At 39.4% G+C, this 16,364-nt stretch overlaps 1 protein-coding gene across 15 annotated transcripts in view; it reads right to left on the bottom strand.

The window, feature by feature from the left end:
• Positions 1 to 16,364, bottom strand: part of PLCB4 (phospholipase C beta 4) — a 400,050-nt gene that overhangs the window by 27,316 nt on the left and 356,370 nt on the right. For all 15 annotated transcript variants that reach the window (XM_080683992.1, XM_080683985.1, XM_080683990.1 and 12 more), the window contains 7 exons: positions 15,665 to 15,767; positions 13,595 to 13,759; positions 10,353 to 10,557; positions 7,585 to 7,673; positions 6,451 to 6,601; positions 703 to 752; positions 504 to 569 (listed from right to left, as the gene is read on the bottom strand). In XM_080683992.1, coding sequence (XP_080540118.1) covers positions 504 to 569; positions 703 to 752; positions 6,451 to 6,601; positions 7,585 to 7,673; positions 10,353 to 10,557; positions 13,595 to 13,759; positions 15,665 to 15,767 — 829 coding nt within the window. The remainder of the gene's footprint in view (positions 1 to 503; positions 570 to 702; positions 753 to 6,450; positions 6,602 to 7,584; positions 7,674 to 10,352; positions 10,558 to 13,594; positions 13,760 to 15,664; positions 15,768 to 16,364) is intronic.

Below are 16,364 nucleotides of genomic sequence, written 5' to 3'. Positions count from 1 at the left end.
AGGGGGAACATGAGAAGAGCTCCCTCTCTAGGGCTCTTGGTGAGAAGTTGAGAGCCTGTCAGCATCTCCCTTCATGCTCTGTTTCTGCAAACTATTTGCCAGCGACCCAGGAAATTTTGGTACCTAGAGCTAAGATTGTGAGCTGGTTTTCAATAGTTAGGCTATGGCCCACTAGTTTAGATAAAGTCATTTTATGAAACTATTTTTAAATGGGTGAAGCTCTGTGATGCCTTTGAAATAACTGTCAGAAAGATAGGTTCCAAATCAGTGACAACGGATCCCAAAGGAATTCTATGTTTTAATTTCATTTCCGACCAGTTAAAATGCACATATTGCTGTCCAGTTGATTGGTGGTAGTTTCTAAGCAGTGTTCTTGAATGTGGGGAATTCATTGTTCCATAACACAGAAAAGTAGCTTTAGGGTTTCATCAGAGAGCTAACAGAAAAAACCCAAACAGGCAAACAAAACTACCACAAAATATGTATGTACACACAAACTGTACCTTTGCATGCTTCTTCTTTAAAGAATTCAGCTCCTTCTGCTGTTTCTTTAAATGCTTCAAGTAAGCCTGTGACAGAAATAAAGAGGGTCCAAAGTAGTTTTCTGTAGCCACAATAATTACACTTGGTGAGAAACAAAGATATACTGGTTTCACCAATATGCATAATGTAAGAGTCCTTGAAATGATCAAGCAATTTTACCTTCATCTGCTTTAAATCTTCTATCCTCACTTGAGGGATAAGTTCAATACCTTAAAAAAAAAAGATTAGACACTGTGTATATTAAAAGTTAGAGAGAATAACTGATAATAGAAAATTCAGTTTTAAAATATCATCTAAAAGAAACGCTTTACACGTAATGTTATGAATATAAACATCTGATAATAGAAAATTCAGTTTTAAAATATCATCTAAAAGAAACGCTTTACACGTAATGTTATGAATATAAACATCTGAATTTCTTATTACAAAGCAATTAACTAGACACAACTGAAATGCTTATAGTCTTAGGTCGGGTTTCCAGGATCAGAGCCTGGGACTGGGATTTGAGTGGGCATGATTTATTGTGGAAAGGCTCTTGGGAGAAGCCCTAGAGAGAGGCAGGGCAGGACAGAGGAAGAAGCCAGGGGGTGTTTCCAGCCTGATCCTACAGGGAGCTGCTGAGCATAAATGGCCCTCCAGCCTTCTTCTCCCTTCAGGTAAGGAAACTGGGCTTTTGCAACTCCATTTTCATCAGAAAAGGCCTTCAGAGCACTTACAAAACCTTCCAGACATTTCCAGGCAAAACTCCCATGGTCTGAGGACAACTCTCCAGGGAGAAACATGCAGCTATGATCTGCTATCAGCCAATACTCCCAGCAGCGGAGTGGAAGAGGTGTCGGCCCCATGCAGGAAATCTGACCAGGCCCAATGGCATCTATTACAGTTACGTTTATCTTTGCATTTCAAGGCATACCATATCAGTTAATTACTTCTCAACTCTATCCCATCTTCATCCTCATCAAAGACCAAAATATTTATTTCTGCTTCTTTTTTTTTATATTTAATTTTAGCATGTAAGCAAAATGCTATTGAGTACAGCAAAGCCTTTAAAATCCAGGAAATAATGAAATCAAACCATTGTATACCAGGATGCTGTCTGGAGGACCTGGAATAATATACTAAGTCATTCTACTATCTGAGTGATGCTAGGCCAGGTCGTCACAGCAACCAAAGTTGTAGAAGAATCTCCCAACATGTTCCATTTGGCTTCCAATTTTCATCATAGGCAAACAAAATGAATGTGCACCCTGTAGCATAATTGATTTAAAATCCCAAAGACACTGAGTGAGATATTCAAGAAAGATAGGCATCACGTTCCAGCCATGGGCAAACTACGGCCGCGGGCCGGATCCTGCCCGTTCGGCTCTTCTATCCGGCCCGCGGAGCCGAAAGAGCGGAGGGTTCTCTTGCTCTCCCCTCTGCTCCTTTACTTTGAATTTATATTAGTTCACACAAACACTCCATCCATGCTTTTGTTCCCTCTGGTCCAGTTTAAGAACCCATTGTGGCCCTCGAGTCAAAAAGTTTGCCCACCCCTGTTCTAGGCTCTTGTTTTTAGTTTTATTCATTTTAATAAGATGTGCACATCCAGTGTGAGGGTGGTAAGACTGGAAAAGGAGAATCATGGCTGAGAGAAATCAGTCTGTGATCTGTAACATTTTATGATATGGGTGTCAAGGGAATATGAGGTTGCTCTCCTATCTCTTAAGTCTGAGGTCTCAAACTAATTCCCTGCTTTATTGTGGATAGTGAGAGGCAGCAGAGGGCAGAGGAGTGAATCTTGGAAGGCTAGAACCGCCCTATCTTTGGGTCTCTTCTTTTGCTGTAAAATAAACATACAGAATTGAGGTCTAACAAGTCTTCAGAGTTTGACCCAATATGATGAAACAAGTTTTTTTATTCAACTAAACCTTAATTAACAGGAACCTATGAAAACACAAACCTCTATCACCTGGTTTTTCATTTTTTTTTTAGAAAGATACAAATAACCTATAAAAATCTTAGTTCCTATAAGTGATTGTTGGGATGTAACACACTCTGCAGAACAGGAATTCGTATATGCACAGTTCCATCTAAGGCAGCATGTCTGATGGAACTTTTGAGGATGCAGCTCCTATCCCTTAGACTCTCCAATCTCTTTGGTACCATACCATACAGGTTATGACAATCTCAAGCTTGGGTTTCCCTAAACTCTTCTTTACCCACCTCCATTGCTGATCCTGTGGGCATTACTGAAAAAGTAATGAGATTAAGCTACACTGGCTTAATTCATGCCAACCATCCTCACCTGGGGCCTGTGTGCTCTGTGGCAGATCTCATTTTTTGTGGATTGTTCTATTCCAGTCAGTGCCTATTCCAAAATGTTTCTATAATCTTATTCTTCAGTTCTGCCTCCATCTTTCTCAGCAGAGGGCCACTTATCCAACTTCTTAGATCAGATGGGATCAATCTCTGCTACACTGCAAAAATGGCCACAATTTCCCCCCTCTCATCAAGAGGTGGAGTCTATTTCCCTATCCCGTGAATATGGGTTAACCTTGTGACTTGCTTTGTCCAATAGCACTCTAGCAGAAGCTGGAAAATAACTGCTCTTGACACTCTGGGAGCACCCTATGACAAGCCTGTTTAGGCTACTGGATGATATGAGACAACTTGCCAGCTGAAAGACATGTGAGAGGCCACCCCATATTTAGCCTTTAGTCCAAGCCACCAGCCAACCACAGATGCATGAGCAAGACACACAGAGATGAGCCAAACCAGCTCAGACCAACCAATTCAATGAAACATGACCTCAGTAAATGGTGGTTGTTTTCATCCAGGAGAACTTGAGGTCACGTGTTGTGCGGCACATGCTAACTGACATAGCTTCTGTCAGAGTTCTTCCTTTCCACCCTGAAACTCCTTTTCACTCATCCTTCTTCTTGGCTCAGACAGAACATCTCTGTTCACTCCTTATAAAGCAGAATCTCTCCTTATCTCTTGCTCCAGCTCTTCCTCAAGCTTTGTTTCAATATATACCCCTCCTTGCATTTTCCTTCTCTTTCTTTTCATTGGTTCCTACCAGCATGCTACTGTCCTCCATGACAATCATTTCATACCTTAATTGTCGAATTTTTTTCTAACCTGGTTTTCACCTTCATCATCAAAGCATGTGTTATTCAACATTAATTTTGCAGTCTTCAGTTCCCTGGACAATCTACAATACCTTCTCAAAACTCATTCTTCCTATAACATAGATCTCTGCTTTTTCCACTCATTCCCAAGCATTCTCATATTCTCTCTCTCTCTCTCTCTCTCGCTCTCTCTCTCTCTCTCTCTCTCTTTCTCTCTCTCCTTTCCCTTCCCCCTCCCCCTCCCCCTCCCCCTCTCCTTCTCCTTCTCCCTCTCCCTCCTTTTGTCCTGCCATTACTCTGATGTCCATGTTTCTGCACAGGTGTATCATCAACAACTTGAACTCAATGACATCCAATCAACTTACCAAAAGCAGTTCCTTTTGACCTCTCTAATTCTCTCAGTGGCACCATCTATCTGTGACCTGTCCTTAAAGTCTCTGAGTTCTCACTGAGTCTCATCCTACCAACTTATATCTATTCTTTCCTTCCTTCCTTCCTTCCTTCCTTCCTTCCTTCCTTCCTTCCTTCCTTCCTTCCTTCCTTCCTTCCTTCTTTCTTTCTCTCTTTCTTTCTTTTTCTTTTTCTTTCTCTCTTTCTCCCTAACTACTTCAAGCTTAATCCAGGCTCTCCTTGACACTTGATGGGTCATTCATTGATCAGTCATTTACTTGCTAAGAAAAGATACTGCTTGATTGTTACTGGGCATGGTTCCTGGGATTCACTGATGAAGGGAAGGTGTTGTCTTGCCTGTAATCACTCATTTCTCTGTTTGTGATCATGTTATATAAATATAATATAAATATATAATGTGAATAGTGTTATAATAGCAGCATGCACACCATAATTCTTAACTGGCCCTTAGCATCTATCTCCCCCTTTCGCTGACTTCTTCTGCCAAGACTGTATTAGTCTTCTTAAAATACTCCTTTGATTGTCATTCCCAATTGCCTTTCCAGGGTGGTCCCAGAACCCTTTCCACACCAGGAACGTTGAACTACTCACAAGTACCTATCAGCATCCCTCTGTCCCCTTTTCCTACACATCTAGGTTGCTTTCTATGTTGCTTCTTTCTAGGCTGCCTTCTTTTGGCTTCTCCACCATCTATTCATATTTACGTCATAGTTAGGTTACAAGGCCTAGCTCACTTGGGATCTCATCTGTAAGTATTCTGTGGGACACTTGCTGGAAGGGATTCCCTCTCCCCTTCTGTTTCTGAGGGTTCAGCTATCATTGACTGCAGCCTGTGCAGAAGTCTGCCCTACCTTATCTGAGGTCTCTGAAGGTGTAGAGGTATTTCTTGTAAAACCTAGTAATGTCACTTAGAGTTGGCTTCCAAGTCTCCTGAATAAAAGGCCAAAATGAATCAGTCATCCTCCCTCTTAGGACGACTGTCAAGGAGACTAGACTGAAAGTGAGAGCCACTTGGCTCCTTCAAATGAAGCCTTTTTGGGAATCAGGGTTGAGGCAGTTCCAAATGCAAGCATGTTCCCTTCTAGAACTAGGCGTACTTCTGTCCTCTGTAAGCTGGTTCCACTGCACTATTTTTCAGGCCATTTAACTCACTATAATTACAAATGTCCTTTTACTCTGGGTGTAATATAAGAGTTTTCATTAAACAAAAACTCTCCCATTTTCCAAGTCTATCTCTGGCTGAGTGGCTGACGGTAATAATGACCAGTGCTGGTAGGGAGTGCCCAAGGCATTATCATTACCTTACTCCAGGTTTTTTCCAGGGAGGAACAGGAAAACAGCTGCAGGCAACATACAATTTGGGCTACTTTTGTGCAGTGTCATTTTCTAATTTGTTTTATAAAGCTCAACGCACACTTAGTTTCCTGCTAAATTACTACGTTTTTTTTGGTTTGGGAAAGCCTGTAGTTTCTTCCCTTAAACTGCAGCACTATGTGAATTAAGTGTACAAGCAATTTGATTTCCTTATATCAAGGACAGTGAATTCCCATATAACTGGGAAATATATGTACTGAGTAAAAAATCATTAGGAAAAAGAGAAATTCTAATTAAAGTAAGAAGACTGATTAAGTCAATGATTCATGATCAATGAAGACATTTAAAGTACTTAATTAACAGTATGGAACGGGCACCATCCAATCAGAATGGATGCCTGGCCACTAAGAATGGAAGTCAACCAGCCAATTGTTTTTCCATATACCAGCTGAATTTTAGCACATGGGTTACATAGTTCTTTTTGGATGACACCTCTTATGATCTTTTGTTTCATCCACAGGTAAGCACAAAGAATTGGCCTTCAGATGCCCACCTGATGATTTTAAAAATAAATAGTTATGGATGCTAAATATCTCCAGGTGGGAAGAAATTGTCAGTAAGGAATTCATTTTATTTTTTTGAAGTTTTTGATATTTAGAAGTGTCTGAACAATCATGATTCTGTTGGTTCATGAACCTACTGGCTGTCCAGGTAAGTGTCTATTGTGGGGTATCCAGAAGAGAGTGGGGAAGCGTTCATGAAATTTGGTGTGTGAAAGTGCATCCCTAAAAGGACACTGAATTAAACATCTTCTATAACTATGGATATTGTACTCAGTGTAACTAAGGTGCAGGGGATCTAGCAGATGAAACACAAATGTTGACTCTCTATTAAACAATCAGAGAAATTAAGCAGTTTGCCCAATCCACAAGAAAACATTCTGCTCTTAAGTTTCATGGGGCAATGAAAATTGACAAAATTAACAATTCTAAATACCCTTATAAAATACTTTTTAAAAAGAGTCTAAAATTGCCATAACAGATAAGGACCCCAAACAACATTCCTTTACCTTTCTTGGCTTCCATGCCAGACCCCAGGGCGGCCGTGGTGGTTGGTCTGAGCTCAGAGCTGCTCTGTGGGGTCACATTTGTTTTGGCAGTGTTGGCCTTTCCTTTCTTGTCGTTCTTAGAAGTGTCACTGGGCACATCAGCTATGTCACTCTGGAACAGAAATGTTTATATTATCCCAAGTGCATGCCAGCTCAAGTTCAACTGCCTTGCACATTCTCTATTTTACTGAGTCCAGTCTGTGCCACTTAACTTCTCCCCTGCAACTGTCTCATAGATGGGTCTTTGCCTGGCAGGAGGAAACATTATATGGTTTCCTCAGGCTTGAGGCAAAGGAAGAAGCCGAGAAAAGAAGATCCAGTTCCTTTACAAGCAGGGTATACCTTCTCTTTTGCTAGCTCTGGAGAGATTGTCGCTTCCACTCTAAACTGAGTGTGATAAAGGGAGCCTTAAAATCAAAGAAACAAACAACACATTTGTGCACTGTAATAGAAAAAGGTTGGATATAACACTGTTAAAAAATAACAAAATAATCCATGTCACTTTCATTAATCTACTGAGTTGGCTTGGTTGGTATTTCAATGTATCACAAAAGCATTCTGTGTGTGTGTGTGTGTGTGTGTGTGTGTGTGTTTATTGATTTCAGAGAGGAAGAGAGAGAAATAGAGTAATAGAAACATCAATGATGAGAGAAAATAACTGATCGACTGCCTCCTGCACACCCCCTACTGGGGATAGAACCTGCAACCAGGGGATGTGTCCTGACTGGGAATTGAACTGTGACTTCCTGGTTCATGGGTCAACCCATAATCACTGAGCCACATCAGCAGGGCAAAGCATCCTATATTTTAAACAATGGATTTTTTTTTCCAATTTTGTTTCTAATAGGGAAAGGGTCCCCAGATGTGAGTTAAGCCATGTTGAAGAAGTGGGATTTTGAGATGGTGGTCACATTTTATTAAATATGCTACCCTCTCACTGACCCTTGAAACTATTTTGGTGAATTGATAAATTCAATTTCAAAAACCTTCTTTGAACTTGTTATAGTAATTTATCACTTTGTCTTGCTCTTTTAATCACTGTTGGACAACTAAACTTCCCCACTTGGCTATCTTTAATTGACTATTGCTACTTACAGTTTCAATGCCCATAGCTCTCATTTGGTCTGCTCTTTTTTCCGTAATTGAAAGAAACTTCTTTGGATCTGATAAAGCATCCACAATATCTGGGGAATAAATAGAATACTGAGCTGTTAATTCTGTTTTACTAAAAACATCCAAGAAAATGCAGCTAACACACTATTCAGAATCCTGGACTCACATTGTGCCCTCTAAGTTCCTTTTCCTAGGACATGAGACAAGTTCATAAAGCAGAGCTAGTTGCTGAAAGCAAGAAATAAGTAAAGCCAGATGATTTTCCCTTTGGTTCTCCCCAAATACAGCAGGCAGTACATTGCCTTAGGTTCCTGACTATGTACTTGTGTGACCTTGAGCAAGTAAATTAATGTCCCCAGATTTTGTTTCTTAATCTGTAAATTAAAACTGATACTACCCACCCTGCAGGATACGGTGAGAATTCAGTGAGATGCTGAATGTCAAAAGTACTTGAAGCATAGTAGATGCTACTGGCACTAAGCTGATTTTTAGATAGAGAACACTAATGCATATTTAAAGCCAATTTTGTCCCATGGTAGATAAACTGAAATATTTCTCCAGTGTTGATTCAGCAATACAGTAAAATTACATCTTTTATATAACACCATTTGAAGAGTTCCAATAGAATTTCATATAATTTTGCATAATTTGCTAATACCATAGAAGGAATGATTATTCTTGTTACCTTAAAACAGTACATAATTTACACTTTTAAAAAATTATGTTTATCAATTTCTCCCTAGCAGAATCTCTTTCCTAATTGCATTCATAAGATAATTTTTCTCAGTTAAAATTTTTCTTTTCCTTTTTATAATGGAAAATATGTTATTTTAATAATATAATAAAAATGATATATTTTAAATATTCAAATATATAATATGAAAAGTAAAAATCTCCTCTCCTGTCAATTCTATACTCAGTGGGTAATTACCATTACCCATTTCTTGTATCCTTATTTTTTTTCAGAACTCCATATGGATTTATAGTTTTCTCCACATATTTTTTTTATTTTTAAACTTGACATATCTTAGAAATACTTCCATATCAGCAATATATAAATACTACATTGTTGCTATTTTTAAAAATATGCTGTTATTGATTTTTAGAGAGGAAGAGAGAGAGAGAGAGAGAGAGAGAGAGAGAGAGAGAGAGAGAGAGAGAGACATCGATCGGTTGCCTCTTGCATTCACCCTGACCAGGGGTCTAACCCACAATCTGGGCATGTGCCAGGACTGGAATCGAACCAGCGACCTTTCAGTGCATGGATGATGCTCAACTAACTGAGCCACACCAGGCAAGATAAGCTACATTATTTTTAAGGGCTGCTTACATAGTCCATTTTCTGGTTAGTTATAATAGCTTTCTAATCCACTTACCTGGCCCATAGCACCCTCTACCAGCTTCTTTTATGTCTCTCACATCTTTTACTACATGCTGTCGCTTCTAATAGGCTTCTTTTAATTTTTTTTTTAAAATAAAACACAGGGGAAGGAGGAAGGAAGAAGTCTTTACTCTGGATTTTGGAACTGAAAAATCATCGTGGCTTTTTGAACCAGCAATCAGGTTTTTAAAGTTAAGGACTAGTTGCAGAAAATCTGCCCTCCAGAGCAGCATGCATTACTACAATCAAACAACAAAATAACCCCCAGTTCCCAAATCAAACTCTGATGTGTTCCAGTATAAAAACCACAGCTGTACTTACAGCCACACGTACAAGCATGCACATATTTTTGAGCCTGGCTCTGGCAATAGCATCATGATGAGCATCCTACAAGAATGCTATGAGGCAGGTAGTATTAGTATGTTTGCTTTAGAGGCGGGAAAATGAGAAGTTTGAGAGGTTCTGTCACTGTCCCAAAGTCACCTGGCCAGTAGTGGAGTCAGCATTTGAACTGTGGGTTAACTTGATGCAATTGCTCTGCTGTACTGTGTCCATTTGGTTGAACAGACTCTGAGAATACTGAAAATCTTTGTTTTCGTTTAATGTTCTTGGCTTAGTGGTAGTTTATAAAATGTCAATATATTTATGTTTAAACAAAATCCTGTGACTTGGTCCAGCTTTAGATTCCTCCCTTTGGTCACCTCAGGAAAACCAAAGGTGGTCTTCCATGGAATGAGGACTAAGATCTTTTTTTGGGAAATTGAACTCTCCTGTGGATTTGGAAGAAACTCCAGGCATGTTGAGAGTTGAGTTCAATTTAAATCTTTTAGTGATACCAGTATTTCAATATTATGGCCCCCCCACTTTGAATGATGGTGTAAAGTATATCCTTCAAAAACATATTTGACAAACAACATGAAATTATATTTAAAAATAAGAAAGAACCTTAAAAAGAATCTAACCTTGCCCTTTCACTTCTTAGTATGAACCCTGGGGTTGCCAGTTTTCCTTGGTTTCTTTGAGGCTACCAGGGTTGGCGGCACTGGAGGAACAGATTTTTCTTAAGCCATTGGTGAAATATTTTATAATCTTGTAATCTGGGGCCACACATATATGCATACTAGAGGCCCGATGCATGAAACTCATGCAAGAGAAGGCCTTCCTTCCCCCGGCTGCTGGCACCGGCTTCCCTCTGGCACCCAGGACCTGGGCTTCCCTCGCAGCCCCTACTTCCTCTGGTCTAATTAGCATATTACACTTTAATTGTTATAGATATAGATGTAGATATATACATATATGGATAAAAATATATAGATATATAGATATATAGATATAGATATCATATTCTGAACCCAAATGTTTAACTTACCTCCAAATCCATCAGGCACATATGTTTTAAGCACAATATTGCAGAAAATTGTGGGCAGTGATAATGGTTTATTTCCCTCATTTCGAAGGGAAATGTGTCGATAGCCCGCTTGGAGGCCATCCAGTGGGAGAATCCTCTGGCCGATGAGCCTGTTGTTGTCATCGTACACTGCTATCCTCAAGACTGCCAGGTCAGGGAGGATTACCTGCAAACAAAGAACGGTACTTTTGCCGAAACCTGTTTGGCTCAGTGGATAGAGCACCGGTCTGCGGACTGAAGGGTCCCGGGTTCGATTCCGGTCAGGGGCATGTACCTTGGTTGCAGGCACATCCCCAGTGGGAGGTGTGCAGGAGGCAGCTGATCGATGTTTCTCTCTCATCAATGTTTCTAGCTCTCTATCCCTCTCCCTTCCTCTCTGTAAAATATCAATAAAATATTTATTTTGTTTTTAAAAAAAAAAGAACGGTACTTTTCACTGAGTTTAGGAAAGCAGCTCCCAAGAACCATGATTCTAGGAATGGGGGTCACATCCACATTGCTCTTCAAGGCCCCTTTATGGTTGAAAATGATCAATCTGCATTCCTAGAGAATGCTGTATAAGCCACAGTGCCCAAGCCGATGAGAAAGGCAATGGGACAGGCTTCTTGGAAATCATCTCATTGAAAACTTTAGATGGAATGGATGTGAAAGATCACTAGCCCAATCCTTGTCATCTTTCCCAATCCCTAACCATGAAATGGATGAGCAAAAGGAGGCCCTGATAAATAAGTGACTTTCCTTAATCTCAGAGGTAGTCAGCAACAATTGGGCCTGGCAATTGGGACTCTTGACGTCTAATCTGGTGGTCTGTCTGCTACCTGGGCTGCTTCTGATTACTAATTCTGCCTGATCTTAAGAATGTAGGAAGTGTCTCTGAAGGAAAGGTTCATGTATAAAATATAATTTATATATAAACTTGAATTCTCCCTTTTTTATTGCATTCCTCAATTTTTAACATATTTTTGGATATTAAGTAGAGTAAGATGGGACAGCTACAAACATTAACATAGAACCAAGACACCTACTCTCGCCATTCCCAAACTGAATAAATGGCCATAATACCTGAGCTCAGAGAACAGAAACCCTATTCAGATACAAAATAGCAACATCACAAAAGAAAATCCAATGTTTTTTAAAAAATATATTTTTTTAATTGATTTCATAGAGGAAGGAAGAGGGAGAGTGAGATGGAAACATTAATGATTACAGAGAGTCATTGATCAGCAGCCTTTTGCATGCCCCCTACTGGGGATCAAGCCCACAACCTGGGCATGTGCCCTGACCAGGAATTGAATCGTGACCTCCTGGTTCATAGGTTGATGCCCAACCACTGAGCCACAACTGTTGGGCTGTTTATCAGAAGTGCCTTTTAATTAGCTAAGAGCAATCCAGGATATCTGGACTGATTTGAGTACAATGTCTAAAGTTAGATGATATATTGATTGACTATTTCTGCCTAGGGGTGATAATTTAATTCCAACTTTAATAAGATGAAAAGGCAAAAAGCTAAAATTCAGCCAACTTCAGTCACTCTATTATTCCTCAGGTGATAAATGGAGGTTTATTACCTGTGAGATTACTGCAAAGAACAAAAACAATAACAACAGAAAATGAAACAAAGTGCTTAATATCAATAATAGACAATTTAACTTCAGTATCCAGAATTAGCATTTTTTTCTGGGGCCAGTAATCTATGTATATTAAAGCCTAAGCAACTGGCCGACTGGCCGGTAGCTATGACATGCACTGACCACCAGGGGGCAGATGCTCAATGCAGGAGTGGAAACCACAGGCATGGAAACATGGAATAGACTGATGAATCTCAGAGACAAGGGGGGTAAGGTGGGAAGAGATTAACCGAAGATCTTATATGCCTACTAGAGGCCTGGTGCACAGATTCATGCACCAGTGGGGTCCCTCGGCCTGGCCTGAGACCTCTTGCAATCCAGGACCCCTCAGGGGATGTCGGAGAGCCGGTTTCAGTCCAATCCCCGCAGGCCAGGCCGAGGACCCCACTGGTGCACGAATCTGTGCACCAGGGCTCTAGTATCACATATAAAAACCAAGTTTGGTATCTCCTTACTCATGAAAACAAAAAGCCTCTGCAGTGAAAGTTCTGAATTTCTAGAACTATGTATCAGGATTATTCATTATGACAAAGAACACTGGCCCAAAGGACAACAGACCTGGCTATAACAAATTGAAAAAACTAGGGAAGAGAGAAAGATCACAGGCGAGTATGCAATTTATCCCTCACTCTGACAGCAGTAGAGCAGGTGACAGTGTGGGGTTTGCATGACAATGTTATTCACATCACGGGGAGGACCTAAATCCCCAAGTAACCTGTTTCATTGTCCCTACATCAATCTCTCTTAAACAGCTTTCTGTAAATGAGATGGTCCATTCTGAGGTGAATAATCCCTATGCCTCAAGACAAGAAACCTATTATCTGTGCTGCATGACACACAAATGGAGCAGGAACACCTGGAAAACCTGCGCCTAGAGAAGAAGCAAGAAACCATTTCGGTCAGGATAACAGAAAAAGCGAGAGAAAGAGACATTCTTAAAAACAACAAAGCTAATGAATTAATTTTTCAATTTGTTTTCAATTGACAAAAGAGGAACAAAGTGAAAAATAATTACAAGGTTAAAAACTGAATCATAAGACAGAATAGCTATGGTTATTCTTAGGATCAAATTATAGTATTGAAAAAAATACCCAAAATACAAAAAGTAGCACATGAAGCACAGACCTGCAGGTAGCAACAGGTATCACACTTTCTGGAGACAGGACAATACCAACTGCCCCATTTGAAGACATTTATTGGCCTTAATTATAGTGAAACACTACTTGCCCTCTTGGCTAACGGAGCAGTGTAAGTTACCAGCTGCTGCTAGGTCAGGGAAGAACTCTCCCATGTACAATGGTGTCCACAAGCAAGGATGCATTCTAAGCAGATTGTACACCTGGGGCCTAGGCATTGCCACATAGGAGGTGGGCTCCTCCAAGAAGCAGAGAAGAGCCAAAAGAAGGACAGGGACAAACAGAAACAATAATCATATGACAGCTATAGAGCTTACCCATAAGAAGGAAAAAAAAATATTTTGGGTTGAATAATTTTTCTTCTATCATGCTGTGTCTATGCATGAAAACATGGCTCCCAAGGGAGCAGAGTGAGTCTGGCACATTGAAAACGTCCTACCTTCCGAAATACGAATGATTCTTCATTGTAAACTGGATTGAGTCCGTTGTTCATCACCATGCGAGTTCGGAATTCCTTACGTATAGTGTCAGTGGGCAACCCATACATATCCACTTCTACATATGTGCCAATTTTCTTATCTGATAAGAACTGACCTGATATGACCTATAGCAATAGGACAAGGGAGAGGATTAAAGTCTGTGTAATCATCCGAAGCAAAGAATAGTCAGGAAGTAATAAAATCTCTGTTAATCTTTAGAAATTTCAATTATCTATGGAAAGAATGGCTTCACTCCTTATTAAACTAAAACATTACTAAGCAACTACTCTATGCAAAAAACTATTCTAGGCAGAGGTACTACCCTGGAGAACTGCCTAGAAAAAGAACAAGGGAAATATATATACAAATCACATAATACAAAGAAATAGTGTCCATGTATCTTCATCTCACCTAAGTGCCCACACCTATGAAAGGAAGTGATGGGTTCAAAATGCCCTAAGATCACTTCATAGCTACAAAATGCTGCCATACTGTATTTTTACTGAATTCTTTTAAAAGTCTTGAAAAGACACACACAGAAAGAAAAGCAATGCCTGTTATTCTTTATTGATATTGACACCAGTCAGCTACATGTTATATATTTGTAAAGACCAGAATTAAATTCTGTTTATTATTATAAAGCTATGTAAAGGTGATTTTCCATTTACTTTCTAAATGACTATAGCCATTTATCATTTTTTTTCATATTACTCACTATGTAATAATTTTGAAACCGTTTTTTGAGGTATAATTGACATACAATCAACTACATATTTAAAGTGCACCATGAAATCAGTTTTGACATATGAGCACATCTGGGAAACTATTACCACAATGAAGACAACAAACATTTCCATCACCCTCCAAGGTTCCTTTGTGCCCCTTAGCAATCCCTCCCTCCAGCTCTGCCCCCTGGAAACTACTGATTTACTTTTTGTCATTATACCTTAGTTTGTGTTTTCTAGAAATTTGTAGAAATGGAATAATACAATGGGTATTAATTCCATTAATAAACACTATTTTTTTTAGAGCAATTTTATGTTCAATTTAGCAAAATTGAGCAGAAAGTAAAGAGAGTTTGCATGTATCTCCTGTCCTGACACACACAACCTCCTGTATTATGGATATCTCTCATCAGAGTGGTACATTTGTTATATCAATAAACACTGACACACCATTATCACCTAAAGTTCATAGTTTACATTACACTTTCACTCTTGATGTTGTATATTCTATGGATTTGATCAAATGTAACATGACGTGTTCCACTATTGCAGTACCATATAGAATAGTTTCACGGCCTTAAAATCCTCTGTGCTCTGCCTATTCCTCTCCCCACAACCCCTCAACACATGGCAACCACTGTTTTGCTTTTTTTCAGGACATCTTATAGTTGAAATCGTACAGTATGCAGCCTTTTCAGATTGGCTTCTTCCATTAGTAATGTGCATTTGTTTCCTCCATGTGTTTTCATGACTCAATAGCTCATTTCCTTTTAGCACTAATATTCGATTGTCTGGATGTATCACAGTTTATTTTTTCATTCACGTACTGAAGGATATCTTGGTTGCTTCCAAATTTTGGCAATTATGAATAAAGCTGCTCCAAACATCCCTGTGTAGGTTTTTGTATAGACATATTTTTCAATTCATTGAGTAACTACCAAGGAGCATGACTGCTGGATCGCATGATAAAAAGTATGTTTAGTTGTGTAAGAAATCACCAAACTGCCTTCCAAAGTTGTGGATTCCATTTTGCATTCCCACCAACAATGAATTAGAGTTTCTGTTGCTCCATATCCTCTATTAAGTACTTTTTAATCTCTTGAATTTCACTAAACATAGCTAATACTTTTATTAGTGGAAAAAATGTATCTCTTAAGAAAAAAAGGGGGGATTTGAATTCAAATTTGAGAGCAATACATGGATCTTGACCATTGACATTAAACATTTCAAATGTGACTTCTTGAGACTTTTCCAGGACCACCTACCTACACATTTATACTATTCTGTGAAGAGCCGGGGCCTTACCTGCACTGAGCAAGTGGCTGCTATCACCCCGTCAACAGGAGTTTCAGAGAAAGGATCAAATGTTCGATCGGGCCGTCTCATGAAATCGGGTTTGAGAAGGTACCTGATGGGACACAAGCACAGAAGGAATTTATTTTATCAGTTGCATTTACAAACTCTAAAACACTAACTCCTCAGGACACTAAATCCTTCTTTTCCCCCATCTCTAACTTAGGAGCTATGCTTTTAGGCATATCTAGAGAACATTGCTAAGGAATGAAGAGAATAACCCTGGATAATCCTAAAGAGGAGCAGGGAAGAAGGCATGGTCTTTAGATTCTAGGACCAGGGACACCTAGGACTTCCTGCTGCTACCATTTTCTCTCGGACTTGTTTATGCCATGAACCCCTCCACATCCTTGCCCTTACATGCACAAAATAAAATGGAATGAAAAACCAATTAAATAAGCTAGAGCTATCAAAACATAGAAAATATGTGACATTCTACTTTATTGTGTTTTAACTAATGTATTAAATTATGAGATGTAATGGAAAGTGTGATAATTACCATAACTTCAAAGTACTGCTAGGCATAAAAATAATTTGAAGATCTGTAACAATAGTAATGGTAGAAAATAGCTGTGATTTAAATTGGTGACAGAGTCACAGGTGCCACTGATATTACCGTGAGTCGCTGCCTGTGTTAATAATAAAAGGAAAT

Source organism: Plecotus auritus (genome assembly GCF_963455305.1).
Source record: "Plecotus auritus genome assembly, chromosome: 8".
NCBI classification, from domain to species: Eukaryota; Metazoa; Chordata; class Mammalia; order Chiroptera; family Vespertilionidae; genus Plecotus; species Plecotus auritus.
Note: the sequence above shows the minus strand (reverse complement) of the source record. Positions and strands in the feature narration are given on the sequence as shown.